The sequence below is a fragment of the Stigmatopora nigra genome, chromosome 6 (assembly GCF_051989575.1).
Source record: "Stigmatopora nigra isolate UIUO_SnigA chromosome 6, RoL_Snig_1.1, whole genome shotgun sequence".
Classification (NCBI taxonomy): domain Eukaryota; kingdom Metazoa; phylum Chordata; class Actinopteri; order Syngnathiformes; family Syngnathidae; genus Stigmatopora; species Stigmatopora nigra.
The window spans coordinates 16,195,975-16,212,064 of NC_135513.1; the positions used below are offsets into that span (position 1 = coordinate 16,195,975).

Here is a 16,090-nt window from a genome sequence, read left to right on the forward strand (position 1 = left end):
ATTGTAACGCAAGAATGATTGATCATAAAGTTTTCCAGTGAAGGAAGGGCCATCCAACAGAGCTCTTCTGTATTTTTAGACGTAACAGTTGTACAAATAAAGTGGTATTTATCTTTTCTATTTGGCGAAAACATAACTGAGCCGGCGCACACACAATGTGCAAAGATGAGCAAACACATCAGAGAACGCCAGTGTTTGACGAGGCACGAGGATTAGCGCTACGGAAAATGAACCAATAAAGACAATGGGAAGATTTTAGTGTCACGTGAATCTTTTTATTTGTATTTGACAGGGCGCCCTTTGTCGATGGCTGTTAAGTTTGGGTTGTGCAGGGCGTTATTTTCCTGTTACTTTTGTCTTTTTTGTTGTTGTTGCCATATTTAAAGGACATGGCAACGTTCTGTGGCAAAAATATCTCATCCCAATGATAATAATCTTTTATTTTTTTGTTTTTTATTGCCTGACAGATGGGTGATGGCTCCTAATTCTTAATCACGTCAACATCCACATCTTCTGTACGGGACACCACTTTTCCATCCACGATCTCCTCCACCACGACTCTGGTTCTCTGGGTTCTGATGGGTTCCACTAAAGAGGGACACAAGCCAGATTGAAGGTGAAATGCTGCCTAAAGGAAGAGAGATACATCCCCTCTGCCCACCGACTGACCTTTTTTGACTTCTTTAACAATTTGCACGCTCCTGCAAATGAAGCAAAAAAAAAGGGCAAAATCCAAGGCTTCCTTTTAGTGAACGCACCAGAGAATGGAGCGGCGGCCGAGACCGAGCCCCGATGCAACTCTCTTACTTGACGCTTTCCCCGTCCAGCAATCTTCTGTATTCGGCGATCTCCATCTCCAGCCTGGTCTTGATGTCCAGCAGCACCTTGTATTCGGACGCCTGCCTCTCGATGTCCAACCTCATCTGGCCCAGCTCGTTCTCCAGCCCGTTGACGATGGCCTGGAGCTGGCTCAGTTGCAGGGCGTAACGCGACTCCGTCTCGGCCAACTGACTCTCCACGGCGGATCTCTGTCCAGGGGGGGCGGGGCTCTCAGAGACGTCTCTCTCTCTCTTTATTTTACGGCGGCGGCGGCGGCGGCCGGCCGGCTTCTTCTTACCAGGCTGATCTGAGACTGGAGTTCGATCTGCAGGGCCTGCAACGTTCTCTGCAGCTCGCTAATCTCCGTGCGGGACGTCTGGAGGGTCTGCGTGCTGCTGGCCACTTGCTTGTTCAACTCGTCGAACTGCGGGAAAGGGCGGGGGGAGGAAGGCAAAGGGCGTCAGGCCGGCCGTGGCTCCGGCCAAAAGCCCGCGGCGGACTTTGCGGCGTCTGGCCCCTACCCACCTTGGCCTTGTACCAGTTGTCCATGTCGCGACGGTTCTTCTCGGTGATGGCCTCGTACTGTCTCCTGATCTCTTCGATGGTTCTGCTCATGCCTTCGCCGGGACCCGGGTCCACTTCCACGTTCACGCCGCAGGTACTCAATTGGTTACGCAAGGCCGCCATTTCCTGCGGGGGGAGGGGAACAACGCCACGGGGATTCAGAAGAGTTGAAGAAGAAAATGACAGCTGCTGGACATTGCCTTTCCAATCAGAATGTGTCCTGACAATGACATTTTTAGCAAGCCTTTTTAGGAAAATGACTTTCCATGTTTAAGAAGGGCACGTTTTTTTTCTCTCCATACGAAATGTCTGGGCACGTTGGATAAATAGCAGACTTCCCGTTAAGTGTCAATGATTTACAAGCGTCTTGTCACACCCTGATCAAATATGTCGTCATCATCATCTACTCCGTATACTTTCCACATGACTAATGCTTGCCGCCGAAGGTCGGCACCGGCACCCCCACCGCCGCCGGGTGCGCCACTTGCGAAAACATGAGACGGTGCCGTGGACCGGTTAGTTTAGCGTGTGTTGACTGATCGGGCTTGGCCTCGCGGCTATTTTGGGAAAACACGGGACGAAACGCCGATCGACACCCTAACCCGCCCTCCCCACGTTTTGAGTGCGATCGACGTGGGCCGGCTCACCTCGGCGTGGTTCTTCTTCAAATAGATGAGCTCTTCCTTCAGACCCTCCACTTGCATCTCCAAGTCGGTGCGAGCCACCGTCAGGTCGTCCACCACCTTGCGCAGCCCGGCGATGTCCGCTTCCACCGACATGCGCACGGCCAGCTCGTTCTCGTACCTGCGGGTTCACGTCGGGACGAGCGTGAGTGTTGGCACGCGCGCCGGATCAAGGGCCGTCTAAAAACCCGTCGAGCCGGTTTTCTTCATCTCTGACGGAGGAAACGGGACGCTTTGTGTACACTCTCTGACAGCTGGGATATCTGACGACCGCAGCCGTGACGATACCCATGAGATTGCGGCTCGCTAACCACTTGAATTGCTTCTTCACCTCACTTCACACGGTATCCATCTTTTTTTAGGACTTTGTGCTGAAGCTTGTCATTGTAGAATGGCAGTATAGGCATTGAGTCGACTATCAATATCTCCCCGACGGAGCGACACGAAGGAAAAAGAAGGCGCCCAAAAGACGAGGTCCAAAGCGGCGTTATGACGACCACTCACTTCATTCTGAAATCCTCTCCCGCCAGCCTGGCATTGTCGATCTGCAGCATCAACCTGGCGTTGGTCTGAGCCGCCTCGCTGATCTAAAAAAAAAAAAACACACAAAGGCCGTGTTCTGTCAACGGCGCTTGACTAACGCCGACTCTCCAGACGCTCACCTTCCTGCGCAGGTCGGCGATGATGGGCTCGTACTTGGAGTAATCTCTGGTGATGGGGGCCTGCTTGCTGTACCACTCGTGGATTTGAATCTCCAATTTGGAGTTGGCGGTCTCCAGGAGGCGCACCTTGTCCAGGTAAGTGGCCAGCCGGTCGTTGAGGTTCTGCATGGCCATCTTTTCGCTGCCGCCAAAGTTGACGCCGTCGCCGGAGCCCCCGGCCAGGGACCAGTCCGAGCTCAGTCCGCCGCCGTAGGAGACCTGCACGTTGCGGCCCCCGGAGCCGGCGTACACGCTGGTGGCCCGCCGTACGCCGGACACGGGCAGGGAGGACAGCGACATGGACGACATTCCCGTGCGGATGGAGGTGCTCATGGTGATCGGAGTTTGTACACTGAGACTTTAGCCAGCCGGACAAAAAGCCAGAGAGGAGATGGAGCCCGGCCGTGGCGCGGGAGGGCTTTTATCGGGCGGCTTCCTTTTGGGGGAGTGGCCATCCCCCCAAAGGGAGTGGCCATCCCTCAAAGGGAGCGGCCCGGCCAAAACCCGGGCGGGCCGTGACGCAACCCGGCCAGCGGGCGTGTCGCCTCCGGGGGCGGTTGTTCGGGCACGGGTGGCCGGGGCGGCGGCAACGGGGGGGGGGGGGGGGGGGGGGGCGAGTCGGGGCACGTGAGACGCCTACCCAACCACGCCTGGTAAAACGTCCCGCTCCACATTTGGGCTTCCGCCGTTAAAGAGAATTCCAAAGGGATTCCTCGCAAGGACCCCCCGCCCACCCCACCCCATCCATGAATGAGCACCTGTCATCCTCCTTTTTACATGGGATGTCAGTCAAACTCCATCCATTCCATGTCATTATAATTATATTTCAAATTGAAAACTACCCTGTGTCATTCAAATGGAAGCCTTGATTGAACACATTGGTGTGACGGTGAGAAGATGAATTAAAAAAAATGAAAAAATGTGCTTATGTCTCTTTAAACCTTTCGAAATGAAGCAGTAATTTTCCAAAGTGAAAAAGAGTTTCTTCTTCAACTGGAGAAGCGGCGGGCGGCAAGACTGGTTTGTCTCCTACCAACTGTCTTTGGAGATAATGTGATGGACGACGCCCGTGATTGTTTCCCAGCTGGAAAAACGGGTGGAATTTCTGACTTCACACCCTTTTGTGGTTACACATTCTTTTTTTTTTTTGGGCCCGTTAACCGCATTTCACTCTCACATCTTTGTAAATTATAATCACCGGGCAACAATCTACAAGTTCATAGGAAATAGGGGTGTGGGCGGGCGTACGTGTGGGTGTGCTCATTGGCTCCTATCTCACCGTGCCGTTTACCGTCAATTCAATGCCAATTGGTCCCCAGGGGCCTGCTGGGATTTCAGTTGATGGCTTTTAGGTGGACATTTCTCTCCATTTTCACCTGGCTTCCCCGTGGGGCGCGGATAAGCCGTCCCGTTGGCCGACGTCATTGACGACGCTAACCATAAAGGAGAAAATCATCAGCGTGACAGGGAACTTTGTCTTGGGCATAAGTGTGTGTGTGAGAGTGAGTGAGTGAGTGAGTGAGTGAGTGAGTGGGTCCTGACTTGTTTGGTGTCAAACTTGTTTGCCTAGCCCTGTTCTGCATAACACTCGGCGGCGGTGGCATTGCGGCTTTGCCACTCCTACTTTAATTGTTTTGTGATCTCATTGAAGCCTGCAGCCTTTCAACAAACATTCTTTCAAGAATACAAAATAAAAATCAAATCAAAAGGGATTTGGTCTCGCCACCAGCATTCAAAAAACCATTGCGCCGCCGCGTGCCATTTTTCTCGGAGGCCATTTTTTTGCCAGCGCCCCGTTTTACTCCACGGCGGGGTCGTCGAAAGAAGACGGAGACTGGTCGGCATTTCTCACGTCTCGTTCGGATGACGAGAAATGTAATGCTTAGTCGACTTAATGACATATTTGCTCTTAATGATTGTAATTGTCTAATGGGGGAAGCGCTCCATCCAGACGGTTGGGAACGCCCCTTTTTTTTGTTCCGCTTGTGTCGTTTCAAAGGAAAGTCTTTTGACAGCGTTACATGAAAAATGCCAGGAATGAAGTTTGCACGCTGAACAAAAAGAACAAATGTCCCACCATCTCTTCCATCATTCCAAACGGCCACGCAGACAGACACTCAAGGTGTGGAGGAAAAATGTAAGCTATGAAGTTTGGATGGTGTCAACAACTAATCTCTTCCGCCATCATCAACGGTCACGCCGGCCCACGTTCAAGGCGTGCTTTCATTGTTTCCAGCCGGAAAAATGGGGAAATCCTGACCATGAACTTCCACATAATTCATCTGTCTCGCTTCTCTACCTGCAACTTTTTTTTTACATCATTCATGAGCATTTTAATAACCTAGGTGAATAGGAATCTTTTCTTCTTTTTTTTTTTTATGACTATTTGTCGTGGTGACAAGCCATGCGGGCCCAAGAGGGAAAGTGCTCATGGGCAAGTTATTTGATGAGCAAATTTACTCGTACGCAAGTGCAAATTGACTAAAGCAATGAAAGACCTGGACTGAACAAAAGAAACATTTATGGTGCTCACACCTCAAAGATAAACGGATAGTGTTTCTTTCAAAGGCGGATGGGGGAACAAAATTCAATCCATTCGGTCTTGACGCTTGTTTATTATGTCAGCAGAAACAGAAACAGATAAGGCAAACTTCCATCAACTTTCACTGGAAAAGACTATAAGGTATTTGTTGTGTTTTCCAGCTGTGCCATTAAAAACTGTCAAGTGAATAGAAATAATACTTTTCTTGTCATCAAATGTAAAAGGAGAAATATTATGGTCTTTCTGTTCTGGGGAAAGTCCACAAGTGGGAGCACTTTTTATGGTTCTTCTCGTAAACACGTCCAGAGTTCAGAGGGACTGGCGGTGGTGGCTTCCCATTTTACCTTGTGTTGCAGCTTGTTTCCAAGCCACAAAGTACTAAGTAATCCTGGATCACATTGGACAAAGGGGCCCAGCGCGTGGCCCCGACGGATCGCGGCGCACAAAGTCTTGCTCGTGGTACACCTAAGCTCTGTTCCACACCGCCTATTTATTTATTTTTATTTTTTTTGCCGCTGCACCCAGGAGGACGCCGCGCAAGTTCTGGAAACCAATCCAGTCCTTCTGGGCCAGGGATGGCGAGAGACAGAAATTTTGCTTAAACTGGGACGAGAGCTTGTGGTGAGCGAGAAGTGGGACCGTCACGGCAGGGGAGGCCGCGGGACTTCACCTGAGTACCACTGAGGTAAACATTGACTGGGTTGACGCAGTGAAGTACAAGGATCACTTCTGTTTGGAAACAAGTACGTGGGTGGGCTTTCTTTGGAGATGAAAATGACCTCCGCCAGCGACCCTTTCTGTCCCCGCCAGTCACTTTTAGACGGACTCGCCCAGGAACTCTAGTCAGATCATGTGGGGTGCCCGGCCCGGTTTCGGGGGCTTCCCGGAGCGGGCCGACCGGCTGCGGTGGGCGGACGACCGGCCACACTTGGCCAGAAAGCAGTGTCCTTCTGGGGCCTGGTCCCAACAGGAGGACGCCGTGGAGGAACTGCGCGCTCGGGTGAGTCTGGTTCAGGATTGGTCCAGCGTGCGCCGTATGTAGGATGTGACTCGTGGCTGTTTGCTCGACTAAACCAGTTCAAAAGAAAGTTTGCATAAAAAATAGGACAACGCCCAAACTCTATACCGCAGGTGTGTCGTCCGTCAGGCGGCACATTTACTCGGGTAACGGATGTTTTACCGCCGCATACTTTTGACTTATTGCATACTTGAGTAAAATTGGTCTAGATAACAAAGGGCCGCCGCTGCTTCAGCCCTTCCCTTTCACATTGTTTTTGCCCCCGATGTGCACATCGGCGGCCGATGAGACGTTGTGGAATGGTCACACGACTGGTCGCGTGCGCCCGACTAATGGGACTTCTCGGCGGCGGCGGCGGCGGCGGCAGATATTCAAACGACCTTCAATCAATATGGTATTGTAAAAGTCTAGCCACGCCTTTCAATTAGCGGCGCGCTCGAACACCTGGAAGGCCCGGATAGAAAGAAAAAAGTGCTCCCTGGTCTCAGCTAAATGAAGCACTTGGTTTTTGTTTGTGTTTCGACATCAAGTCCAAGTCATGAAGTGCCTTTTGATCCGATAGTCTTAGAAAGGCTTTGGGCTTCCGTGGCTGTCATGAAAAGATTGAAACACTCCCATGGGATTCCTGTAAAGGCTTTACATATTCCCAGTCATTCTCTATTTGGCTTTCCTTCCAATTGGGCGTGTCGCCTCCCAAATATCTTCTGTAGCATTACTAAAAGTCATGTTGCTCATTAAATACGTTATCCAAAAATAAACTTGTTCTTTTCTGATGCTTGAACGGGCACATTTGCATTTGAATGCCTTTTAATCCCCCCCCAAAAACACTTTTGCCGTTGTGCTTTTGGCTTGGTTGAAGTAAGTGTTACAAGGAGTTGTTACCACCTTTCTTCTTCTTCCCCCTTTTATTGTTGCAGGTTGACAAACTCCTGTTGGAGAATGCCCAGTTGGCATCGCAATGCGAAAGCACGAAAAGCCGAGCGGCAGCCATCGAGAGCAGGTCAGCCTTTCCGTGGCCTTTCAAGCCTTTCCTTTAAAGGCCGTTGGGCGGCATTCATCCCAAACGGCGGTCCGGACGTGGAAACGTCCTCTTCCGGGTCCTCGTACTCCATTCTTCCGTGCGATGGACAAAAACGTGATGTGTTTCAGGTGCGAGAGAGAACAGCGCCTGACCCGGCGTCTGGAGGAGCGGGTGGCCGCTTTGAGGGAGTCCAAGAGGAAGAACCAGCAGAGCCGTGTCATTCTGCGGGCGGACATTGAAAACTCTGTGAGCCAGCTTGGGGTCATCCACCGACAGTATGAGGTCATTCACGGCAGGATGGCTCCTTTTTATGTTTTTCCCACTTACCGTCCGTGGCCCAAAGCAAGCCAAATACATCCGGTGACCTCCCTCTTTCCCTCTCTCCCTCCCCTGTGGTCGCAGGCAGCCCGAGCGGCGCAGTTGCAACGACTTCCCTCCGCCGATGCTCTGTCGGCAGTTCAAGCGGAGGGAGACGGCACGGCGATGGCGCTGAGCAGACTCCCGGACCAAATCCCGGCTCAATGTGAGCTGGGCCACAACCGGGGAGCCGGCGGATCCCCCGGAAGCAGCCCGTCGGAAGCCGGAGGCGGCCAAAGCGGAGCCTGGGCGGAGGTACCCGTCGCCTCCCTCCCGACTCCTTTGTTTTACGTTATTCTGCCAAATACTAGCTAGAAAGGCTAAAAGGCTACCTCTTGCATCGACTTATCTATTATACATTTGAATCAAAATGGTGTTGACTAAAACAAATGGAACCCCCATGATACTATATGTTTGTTTGTTTGTTGTTTGTGTCAGTCATCGACGATAGTTAAGGTAAAAGAAAACTCGCTGATTTTCCCTTATTTTTTGGAATACTTCAATATTGTAATAGCGGCCAAATGTGGTGGCTGCTTTGATGCATGCTTTAGGGGCGTGAGCGACTGCTGGCTGTGCGCAACAGTGTCAACACAGCTGCCGTCGCCGTCGCCGCCGCCGCCGCCGCCGCCGCTCGCTGTCTTTCAAGAGAAACTCAAAGAGTGGGCGGCTCTACATGTTCAATTCCGTTCACTTTGATTCAATTGAATGCCTGTCAACTTCTTTATGCCATTAGATGATTTATGCCACGTGACGGAGGTTTCTTTCCGCTGCCTCCGTGGCCATTTCTATGATCACAGATATGTTGCGTATGTCAACAATAAATGGCCGTTTGATAGACGGAGGGGAAATCAAGTCATCAAAACCAGCTATTATGACAGAGACGAGCCAACAGGAAGAAAACTTTGGCTATTGTAGCCCCGCCCTAACCCTAAGCAGACTTATGTGGATCTGCACTGGAGCGCAGGCAGCCCCATAGCTGAGCCCCCTCCGAGGCTCCCCTACATCCCTCCCTCACCTGGCCCCAGAATTAAGAAGAGGCCAAGCAAGCACCCTCTCAGGTTCTTCTTCTTTGCTTCAGGGGGAAGCAGCGCCGACGCAGGTTGACCTCGGCAGCGCGGCGTTGCTGGAGGCCAGGGCCGAATTATTCCAGGCCCGAGGGCAATGGCACTCCCTCCGGGTGGAGATGGAGACCCTCCGTGCCTTGGTAAGGAAGCCCCAAAGCAGTGACTTGCAGACGCCGTCTCCTATTAAAGTCATGGGCATTTTCGTCGGTCCTTTCAGTCAAAGGTCACTTTCTGCTCTTTTGCCGCAAAGCCCCTATTTGCCAATACGCCAACCCTCATTTTCAGTGGCAAAATAAGGGCGTCGGCCGGCAGCTTTTTGACGCCTTGTTTTCTTTCCCCTTGTTTTCCAGGAGAAAGGCCTGGAGAGCTCTCTCCAGAACACCCAATGTCTGTACTCTGGCCAGCTACGGGAACTTTCCCGGGTCATCGACGGCTTGCGGGCTGAACTGGAGCAAGTGAGGAACCACCTAAGCGCCCAGCGTCGGCACCGCGAGCGGATGCTCCGCCACAAAACGCGACTGGAGCGGGAGATGGCCGCTTACAGGCGACTGCTGGAACGGGAGGAAGGCCGGTGGGTTCGGGGAGGCCCCACATCCCGCGCACTTCCATGGATGAGTCATTTTATGGAAGCCGTCGGAGGGATTTGGGTGCTCCGGGATTCACCGTGTTGACTGGAAATAGTACTTTGAATGCGGGAAAAGGCCATGAAAGGCTTGGCTGGAAAGTGACGCCACCTCATAGCACGCTCCTTTCTCATCAAGCTAGTCTGGTCTTGCTTTGTCGATTGCGCTACTTTTTGGGGAAGACGCCTTTTTGCAATCTTCCTTCCAAACCCGTCGACCTATAAAGTCACCACTCGGAGGCCAATTTCTCCTAAGCACAGACAGACTACATTAGAGTTTAGATGCCTTAATGGGAAGTGATGACTCATTTCAGATACGCTAATATGTGCCAGCTCACCCCAGAGCTGGGAACAACGTAGCCTAGCCTGCACCTTTTGATTGGGAGGGAATGAACCTTGAGTTGATTTGGCCTCCTCCCCGTCTAGACGTCTAGCGCCGACAATAACAGCTGACGAGTGAAAGGAGTGGCCAGAAAGTCCTGAAAAGAAAGTCACCATCGGTGCATGAAAGGATTGAACCTCATCTACCAGCCATCCAGAAAAAAACAATATATTAGCAAATGGAACGTAAGCCTAAAACTACAATGCATATATGAGCATATTTCCCCCCCCCCTGCAGGTACACGGGTCCAAACCAATGGCAGTGGAGCTGGCCACTCGGGAAATCTGGTGACAGGAGTGGCCAAAACAGCTTCGGTGACGAAGCAGCGTCCGATCCCGATACCACCTTGCCAGGTAACCGCTCCAAAATGAGCCACGTGCGTCTAGACATCCGCCTGACCGACCCACGCGTGGTTATCAGAACCGGAAGCGGATGAAAATGGACCCGTCGACACTGTGACCACTCGGGAGGTGCTGGCGGGGAACCTGGTGCGGGAGCGTGCGGAAGGCCGCGCCACCGTTACGTAAGTATATACCAAACATTGGCCCCTCTGGCGTGCGCGCATCAGTCGGCCAGGTGTCCGGCAGCCATTGAGTGGACCTTTATCAATTCAATGGGACTTAGGCGCTGTGCAAAAGCAGACGGCCAATTTCCATTCTCACCCGTGATTCATCTTGAAGCTTCTTGGGAACTTTTCTCCCTTGAATGATTGATGTGTTTCATGCGGAGTCTGGCCCGCCCGCCCGCCCGCCCGCCCGGCGTGGTGTCTTTGAGGCGTGGTCCCTTTTGTTGTCGCACCAGACAGGAGTGGAATTTTTCTGGGCAAACCAAATGCCTGTCGCCTGGGGCCGCGGCGGTGCCGTAACTCGCATGACCTCCTAAAGTTGGGCTCATTTAAAGAGGAATGGAGCAAATGTGTAGGTCTGCTCATAACCATGCCACCGTGACATTTCAAGACGCTAACCACATTTTTAGGTGTCAACTTGTGTTCATTATGTTTTCGCTGTAGAATTTACTGAATTATCACCATCAATGACTAAAAAGTGAAAGGTTGAAAAGCTAGAAATTGCCATCCATTGATTGATACATAACAGTACACCAGGGGTGGCCAAGTAAGTCCGGTCCTGGAGAGCCCCGGCTTTTCATTCCGTCTCTTTTGACCCCATGTCTCCCTCCGTGCCTCCTCTTACACACCTAAATCAAATCATCGAGCTTGATCGTAGGTCGTAGTGGTCAACTTTTCACTTAGTCTGCTAAGATTTACAAAATAGTAAAATTGTCGCAAGCACTTGACATCTGCTCAGTCACTATTGGTTGTATTTACTACTGTAGGAAAATAGGATTATAATAGGCCACTGGATTTGTGTGCAATGCAAGTTTGCTGCTATCTAGTGGCACGCATTTCTACAGCCTTTTCCGGGCCTTTTTGGGGACGATGTCTCTCTCACTGGTTCATTCTATCTGTTTTCCCTCTTGAATTGAACGTGTTTACACCTGTATTTGACTGAAGAAAATGACAGAGGCAGACGGAAATGCAACCCCGATGTTTTCCTCTTTTATTCAGGGCGGAAAAGATGGACAAGGTGATACGGCAGTGGGAGCGCTGCACCTTCGGAGGCCATCCAAAACTTGGCAGGAAGTGCGTGTCGCTCCGTTTGGACCTTCACATGGCCGCCGTCGCCGACACGGATGAGGGATGCGCCCCGGCGAAAAAGGACCGTCTTCCGGATGTCCAGCTCCGTCTCGTCGTGAAAACATCTCGCGGCCGCGAGCCAGCGAGCCAGTGAGTCAATGGCTGAAGAAGACTTCACGACCATTTACAACTGAACTTGGAATGAAAAGCTCCGCCGACTGCGGCCCACAGTGGAAAAGTTTGTCCACCCCTGTCTGTACCCGATTCATTTCAATACAAGCACTTCCACTGCAATTGCGACCCTTTTTTAGTATGAGATTGTGATATTGGTTTTGCTATCATCACTACACCTAGCCATGCATGTCTATTATATTTCAGGTGTATAAGGTCCAGTGGTGTGCCGTCGGGGCCTTCAAGACAATGCAAGTGAATGGGATTTTTTTGTAGCCAGCATCCAGTGACAACTCCGCGGTACTGCAGGCTTTTCAAACATATTGGGATCTTGTTTTAAAAGAGGTATGTAGGGCTACGAAGGCGACGCATAGGAGCGCGAGTCAGGGGTTGGAGAGGGGCTCTAATTATCATTCATATTTGCATGCATTGGAAATGATGTTTGTGCCATCTTGTGACGTAAGTGTGCTTCAAACGCGGAGCCCCAATTGGGACACAGCGAGCGAGAAAGGCGGCTTGTTGCTACTGTATGCTAGCGTGCTTTAGGCTAGTGCGGGTTGTTTGCGCGACAACCTCTCCCTCTCTCCCCCTATTTGTTCGTTTTGGACCCGGTACCCCGTCCGTGCCGAACCAAAATTAACGTGAAGCTTGATGGGCTTCCGGGGTGAGTTCCCTCTCGATCTGTGTTATTATTATTATTATTATTATTATTCCAATTGACAATAACAGTGACTACTTTGCTTGCTAGCAGAATGCGTTTGCTAGCTCACTTTCTGTCATTTAAGCATTTGTCTAATATATTTTAATGTTCAGGTTACACGTTGGTCCGTTCTCTTCGTTTAAGTCAACGTTGAGTATTTACTAGTTTGTAGTGCAAGTTTGATCAGTTTAAAGGCGACGAATTAGACGCTGTCGAACGCTCGCTCCTTTTGTCTGACTCCCTCGCTTGCTATCCTGTTAGCCTAGCTTACGCCAGTTTCCCTCGCCCTACAGGAATTAATCATTTACTTGTTTACTTGATGCAGTCGTCTAATGTATACCTAACACATGATATTTCGAGTGACCACATATAAGTGAATTGATTGCATGACATCTCGCAGTCCAGTTCGACATTTTCAACCTAACTCCCATTCATTCATATATTCATTCATTCATTCATTCAGGGTTTGCGTTTTCATAGCATTTGCCACAATAGACACGCGTGTTTCATACGTAGCCCCAAATGTGTGTTGCAGATCTGACAAGCAGATTGGACTAAAACCCGTAGCTGTGCCAAGATGTCAAGTAAGAAGGCATTTTTTTTTCGTCTGTTGCTTTTGAATGGTGGATAACTGTTGAGATAGTTGATGTTTGCATGATAGTGTGAACGGTGACTCGTAGATGGAGGATTTCAGCTTTTGTCTTGTGTAAAAGTTGATGTGGTTGCTATTTTGTTGTAGAAAGGCCCTCCTACGCTCCTCCCCCTCCCCCGGCACCTACCACCGTAAGTACGCTAGCACCGCATCACGCATTTCTATCTTGAAATAACGATTCGGTATTTGGATTTGTGGGCGTTTTCGTAGATCTTTCTGCTCATTTCCCCCCGTCATGTAGCAGCTTCATGAGTTTCTTTGTTACGGATCCATTTGTCATTTGTGTTTCTGTCCCATGTGTCCATCAGCAAATGACCAACACTGCAGGCTTTGTGGGGTACAATCCCTACAGCCACCTGGCCTACAACAACTACAGACTGGGAGGGAGCCAAAGCAGCAACAGTCGGGTAACGGTATGAATATTGTCATAGCCACAAGACGGCCCAACGGCTCTTTGTGTCCACAAAAAATGGAAGGCGCTAGTTTTTGGGTTGCAATCCCCGGAATTTGAGTCATTGGCCGACGGCACGGCACCGTGTCGACGTGGGCACGCTTGGAGCTCTCCGGGTTCCCGCGCCAGATAATATAGGCAATTTTCTGGTGTTTTCCTTTGGCAGAATTCCTCGGGAATCAATATTCCAAAGCCGCCCAAGCCGCCCGACAAGCCGCTGATGCCGTACATGCGATACAGTAGGAAGGTAAGTCATGTGCGCTTTTCAAACGGTGTTTTTCATCGTCACGTCGCCATTCTGAATGCCACGGACGCTCGAGCCGTCGGCCAGCTAGCATGTCGGTCATTGCTCTATTCCACGGGCGCTACCTTCTGGTCAAGGTAGGTGCTCATTGTGGAATGAAGGCAGTGCAAGGTTAGGACCGGGCTTTTCTAGGGAGTGGCATTCATCCACTTGAAGATTTGTTTGCGAGCTCTCCGCAAAGAGACAGGCAGTGGTAGCCCCTCCGAGTACGACCCCCCCCCCCCCAAACCGTGTCTTCTTCTCCTCACCAGGTTTGGGATCAGGTCAAAGCCTCCAATCCCGAACTGAAGCTATGGGAAATCGGCAAGATCATCGGTGGCATGTGGAGGGACCTCACTGATGAGGAGAAACAGGATTATTTGAATGACTACGAAGCAGAGAAGGTGGGTTGTCTTACACGGAATGTGTACTGTCGTCATTGCGTGGCCGCCGCCGCCGTCGTCCTTTCTCCGTCTAATCGCTGTGCTCTGTGACTTAGATTGAATATAACGAAAGCATGAAGGCCTATCACAACTCGCCGGCTTACCTGGCCTACGTCAACGCCAAGAGCCGCGCCGAGGCGGCGCTGGAAGAAGAGAGCCGCCAGCGGCAGTCCAGGCTGGACAAGGGCGAGCCCTACATGAGCATTCAGCCGGCCGAGGATCCCGACGGTGAGGATTGCATCCCTTTATATTCAATGAGATTTCATCATCAAGCCGCATTTTTTTTCTCTCTCTCCACCCCCCTAGATTACGACGACGGGTTCTCGGTGAAACACTCGGCGGCGGCCCGTTTCCAGCGCAACCACCGTCTGATCAGCGAGATTCTAAGCGAAAGCGTGGTGCCCGACGTTCGCTCGGTGGTCACCACTGCCCGCATGCAAGTCCTTAAACGTCAAGTCCAATCCTTGATGGTGCACCAGGTATAATCTCCTTTCGAAATACATATATATATATATCCATTTTTTTCCTTCATATACATTTAACGCATTTGTCTCTGTTTGCCTCCGCCAGAGAAAGTTGGAGGCAGAGTTGCTGCAAATTGAAGACCGCCACCAGGATAAGAAACGCAAATTCATCGAAGCCACGGATTCCTTCACCAATGAGCTGAAACGAGTATGGCCTCTTTCTAATTCACAACTCTTGGCTGCGTTGTCGTCTTCCTAACAGCAGATGGAGCTGTTTTTCCTCATTGATGGGCGCTCCAGCTCAATTGTTTTCTTTTCTTTTCTTTCCTCACCCAGCTGTGCTGCATGAAAGTGGAAGTGGACATGGAAAAGATTTCGGCCGAGATCTCGGCGGCGGAAGAGGCGGCCCGCAAGCGCATGGCCGAACGGGAGAAAGAAGCCAAAGAGGCCTCCGCCGCCTCGGAGGAAGACAAGCAGGGCAAGTCGCAACAAAATGCGCCGGGCGACGCCACCAACAAGGGCGGCGAAAGCGCCGCCGATGCCGTCACCAAGGATCCTTCGGGTGAGGCGCTCGCTCGCCCGTGACTCATCCGGACGTCTGGATGGTGTCGTGGGCCGTGTGAAGTAATCCGGGCTTTTCTACGGCCTCGCAGGGAAGGCCAAGGCCGCCGAGGACGTTCAGGAACCGGCCGGCGGCGGCGGCGAAGAGCCGGCGGGGGCCTCGGAGGACAGGGACGGCGTCCCGGAGGGAGCCGTGGAGGAGGAGGGAACCAGCGACAGCAACACGGGCTCCGAAACCACTTCGGCTCAGACGGAAGACGCTCTGCCCGCCGAGCCGGCAGAGGCCTCCGCCAGAGCCAGATCCGCCCACTGAGTCGGGCTGCCCTTTTCGTCGGCCGGACGATCGTCGCCTTGTCCTCCGCCCTCAACCGCTAGCATTTGTTGCAGCCATCTTTCTATTCCGTAGTAGTTGAGTGATAGGCCTGTGGAGGGAAAAAGATAGTTTGGAGCGTATCGGCTATATAAAATGTACCGTGATTTTTTTTTAAAGCATCATTAATGAACTTGTTTCCGTGACAAAATGATATATGACGTGTCAGCTCCCAAAAGAAAAGAGTCCATTCTGACATTTGGTTGACACAACAAACGGGCTTAAAAATCAAGTCAAGATGAATTGATAACTATTTGTAACATTTTCATTTTTAACCTTGGGCCCATTGGCCTTTTAGTTGTTGTTGTCGTGTCCCTCTGTTAGGTCTCAATGAGTTATCCAGCATATGATGTGTGCGCAATGAATATTTTCACGCTACCGTATGAAACTTCAAATGTCAATTCTGCCAATACGTTTTAATGACAAAGTCCAAACTAGTTCATGTTTTTTTTTTTTAAATAAATGGATTTGCAATTGAACTCTGCCTTTTAGTCTTAAATCTGCTCATCTTTACAAGGCTTTTAATCTCACCTGCTACAGCTTTACTAATTGGGTTAACTAGTAACGGTGCCATCTATAAAAAAAAACC

The 16,090-nt window shown here is 51.0% G+C and overlaps 3 protein-coding genes across 4 annotated transcripts; 2 read left to right on the top strand and 1 right to left on the bottom strand.

Annotated features, from left to right (window-relative positions):
• Positions 1-253: 253 nt before the first annotated feature.
• Positions 254-3,170, bottom strand: LOC144197964 (keratin, type I cytoskeletal 42-like). The gene is made up of 8 exons (XM_077718718.1): positions 2,729-3,170; positions 2,571-2,653; positions 2,031-2,187; positions 1,345-1,509; positions 1,118-1,243; positions 808-1,028; positions 670-701; positions 254-588 (listed from the first exon to the last, which is right to left on the bottom strand). Exons 1-8 carry the CDS (start codon positions 3,098-3,100, stop codon positions 482-484), a joined length of 1,263 nt encoding a protein of 420 aa, XP_077574844.1. The 5' UTR covers positions 3,101-3,170; the 3' UTR covers positions 254-481.
• Positions 3,171-5,643: 2,473 nt separating this feature from the next.
• krt222 (keratin 222) lies at positions 5,644-9,990 on the top strand. Its single transcript, XM_077718722.1, has 7 exons — positions 5,644-5,994; positions 6,120-6,309; positions 7,245-7,327; positions 7,477-7,630; positions 7,751-7,960; positions 8,784-8,909; positions 9,120-9,990. Exons 2-7 carry the CDS (start codon positions 6,160-6,162, stop codon positions 9,438-9,440), a joined length of 1,044 nt encoding a protein of 347 aa, XP_077574848.1. The 5' UTR covers positions 5,644-5,994; positions 6,120-6,159; the 3' UTR covers positions 9,441-9,990.
• A 1,940-nt stretch (positions 9,991-11,930) lies between these two features.
• smarce1 (SWI/SNF related BAF chromatin remodeling complex subunit E1) lies at positions 11,931-15,980 on the top strand. Of its 2 annotated transcripts, none has more exons than XM_077718719.1 (11): positions 11,931-12,241; positions 12,813-12,861; positions 13,017-13,060; positions 13,238-13,342; positions 13,547-13,627; positions 13,936-14,067; positions 14,163-14,334; positions 14,413-14,585; positions 14,677-14,778; positions 14,907-15,132; positions 15,224-15,980. In XM_077718719.1, the coding sequence occupies exons 2-11, from the start codon at positions 12,855-12,857 to the stop codon at positions 15,442-15,444; spliced, it is 1,263 nt and encodes a 420-aa protein (XP_077574845.1). In that variant the 5' UTR covers positions 11,931-12,241; positions 12,813-12,854; the 3' UTR covers positions 15,445-15,980. The 2 variants fall into 2 exon arrangements, with proteins under 2 accessions (XP_077574845.1, XP_077574846.1); XM_077718720.1 differs by having other exon boundaries at positions 13,238-13,336.
• The last annotated feature ends 110 nt before the right edge of the window (positions 15,981-16,090 follow it).